Raw genomic sequence first — 2,759 nt, 5'->3', positions numbered from 1 at the left:
ATACATATCTATCAATAAGTGAATCTAAAAATCAAGTGAATAAAAAAATCTGATGAAGAGACTGGACAAAAATCGTACACCTATGAATGAGGACAGTGGCGGGAGGGGGAGTAAGGGCAGAGGGTGAGGTGGGAACTGGGTGGAGGGGAGCTATGGGGGAAAAAAGAGGAACAATTGTAATAATTTGAACAATAAAGACTTATTAAATTATTTTTTAAAAATTCTCTAGAAACTTCCAATAAATTTAGTGAGTCCCTCAAGGATATGAAAAAGGACCAACTAGAAATTAAGCATACACTGACTGAAATAAAGAATAATATACAGAGATACAAGAGCAAACTAGAGGATCACAAGAATCAAGTCAAAGATTTGATATACAAAGAAGCAAAGAACAATCAACCAGAAAAGAAAAAAGAATCCAAAAATATACTATAAGAAGCCTCTGGGACAACTTCAAGCGTACCAACAACTGAATTATGGGGATGCCAGAAGAAGAGAGAGCAAGATATTGAAAACCTATTTGAAGAAATAATGACAGAAAACTTCCCCTACCTGGTGAAAGAAATAGACTTACAAGTCCAGGAAGCACACAGAACCCCAAACAAAAGGAATCCTAAGAGGACCACACCAAGACACATCATAATTAAAATTCCAAGAGCAAAAGACAAAGAGAGAATATTAAAAGCAGCAAGAGAAAAACAGTTAAGTTACCTATAAGGGAGTCCCCATACGACTGTCAGCTAATTTCTCAACAGAAACTATGCAGGCCAGATGGGAGTGGCAAGAAATATTCAAAGTGACGAAGAGCAAGAACCTAAAACCAAGATACTCTACCCAGCAAAGCTATCATTCAGAATTGAAGGGCAGATAAGAAAAAGCTAAAGGAGTTCATCACTGCCAAACCAGTATTATATGAAATGCTGAAGGGTATTCTTTAAGAAGAGGAAGAAGAAAAAGGTAAAGATAAAAATTATGAACAACAAATACATATCTATCAACAAGTGAATCTAAAAATCCAATGAATAAAAAATCTGATGAACAGAATAAATTGGTGAATACAATAGAATCAGGGGCATAAAAAGGAAGTAGACTGACAATTCTTGGTGGGGGGGGGGGGCGCAGAGGGTGTGAGGGGTACGGGAAGAGACTGGACAAAAATCGTACTCCTATGGATGAGGGCAGTGCAGAGGGGGGTTAAGGGCAGAAGGTGGGGTCGGAACCGGGTGGAGGGGAGCTATGGGGGTGGGGGGGGGTGGGAAAAGAGGAACAACTGTAATAATCTGAACAATAAAGATTCATTTTTTTAAAAAAAGAAACAAGAGTCTTACAATAGTTCATTATTCAGAATCTGTTACTGTACAGATTTTAAGAGGTTTTGAGTCTGTTCCAGTATGGAAATAAGGCCAAAGTACTGCTGTAAAATAATCATTAAACATATAGAGAAGAGATCTATCACTCAAATTGTAAAAGGAAACCTCACCCAACTCATAGTCTAAAAAAATGCCAATTTTACTAGGCATTACTTTTGGCACAAGATGTATATTTTTAGGACCCAATGCAATATAATTATTCTGACCACTTCGCTGAATACACCACAATCCATCCTGTAAAAAAACGGATGGATTCTCACTCCTTCTTCTTTTTCTGGGAATAGAGTCTGTACAGACACCCAAGATCCATTCAAACTTGTCATTCACTTCTACCTCCCAATACTGTCTGCCAGAATTATATCCCTCAGAACCCAGAATAGCTGGGCCATTATAAAATCTCCTTGGGTTACGAGATAAGTTTTGCACCCTATGTCCATATTGCACTGTCTTTCTATCAACTGAGACTGTAAGTTTACTATTTGCTGTTTCAGGATCTAGAAATACATCAACTTGAAATCGCCTGATAATTTTGTTTAGGCCAGAATATTGTGGAGGAAGATGGTAACCATACTCCTTTAACTGGAATGAAGAAGGTAGAGGGGCCTTTAAGGATTTATATCTATGGTAAATATTTTTAACTTCTGTCAGGAATTCCAGGTCTGACTTCACATATTTGCTCTCTATCTCCTTTAAGAGATTTTTTAATGTGGAAACGTGATCTGAAAATTCTGTTACGTTTTCATTTAGTTTTGTTAAAATATCCATTTCTTCGTCTTGTAATTGCTGAAGAACAGTCTCTCGCTCATTTTGGAGAAACAACTCAAATTGTTCAAATTCAGACCTTATTTCTTCTCTCCTACATTCTACCTTCTTCTTCAGTTCCAATGATTTTCTGGTTTGCATAGTTATCACTTTTTCAACTTGTTCCATTCTTTCCTTCCATGGTTCAATGCAGAACTCCAATCTTTCCCGATGATAGGGGGCAGCTTTTTCTATGGGCCAAATGTAATGACCCCGGTGATCACCGGAGAAACTGCACTGTGGACATAAAACCTCTAAGTCCTTTTGACAGAAAAAATTTAAAATCTGATTGTGCTTTTTACATAAAAACTCTTCTTTTTCCTTCCTCTTGCTTCTTCTTACCTGGAGTAGCTTAGCAATTTCAGTCAAATTGCCCAGCTGGGGGTTGCTTGCAAATTTCCTTTCTAGACAGCAAAATCGGCAAAAGGGGCAGGGGAATATATTAGTTAGATCCTTCCAGGACACATTGAGGCAGGAGAGACAGAAGTTATGACCACAATGAATGGTCACTGGGTCTTTCAAGTAGTCCAAACAGATAGGACATCTAGCCCCTGCTTGAAAGTTTTCCAGTGCTGTTTCAAACTCCAT

The 2,759-nt window shown here is 37.9% G+C and overlaps 1 protein-coding gene across 1 annotated transcript; it reads right to left on the bottom strand.

Moving 5' to 3' along the window:
- Positions 1 to 1,337: 1,337 nt before the first annotated feature.
- On the bottom strand, positions 1,338 to 2,759 carry LOC307100643 (tripartite motif-containing protein 60-like; the record flags this gene model as incomplete). The annotated part of the gene is made up of 1 exon (XM_079773131.1): positions 1,338 to 2,759. One exon carries the CDS (start codon positions 2,757 to 2,759, stop codon positions 1,338 to 1,340), a length of 1,422 nt encoding a protein of 473 aa, XP_079629257.1.

Source organism: Cnephaeus nilssonii, assembly GCF_951640355.1.
Source record: "Cnephaeus nilssonii genome assembly, chromosome: 5".
In the NCBI taxonomy this organism is placed as follows: domain Eukaryota; kingdom Metazoa; phylum Chordata; class Mammalia; order Chiroptera; family Vespertilionidae; genus Cnephaeus; species Cnephaeus nilssonii.
This window is presented reverse-complemented; position numbering and strand designations above follow the sequence as displayed.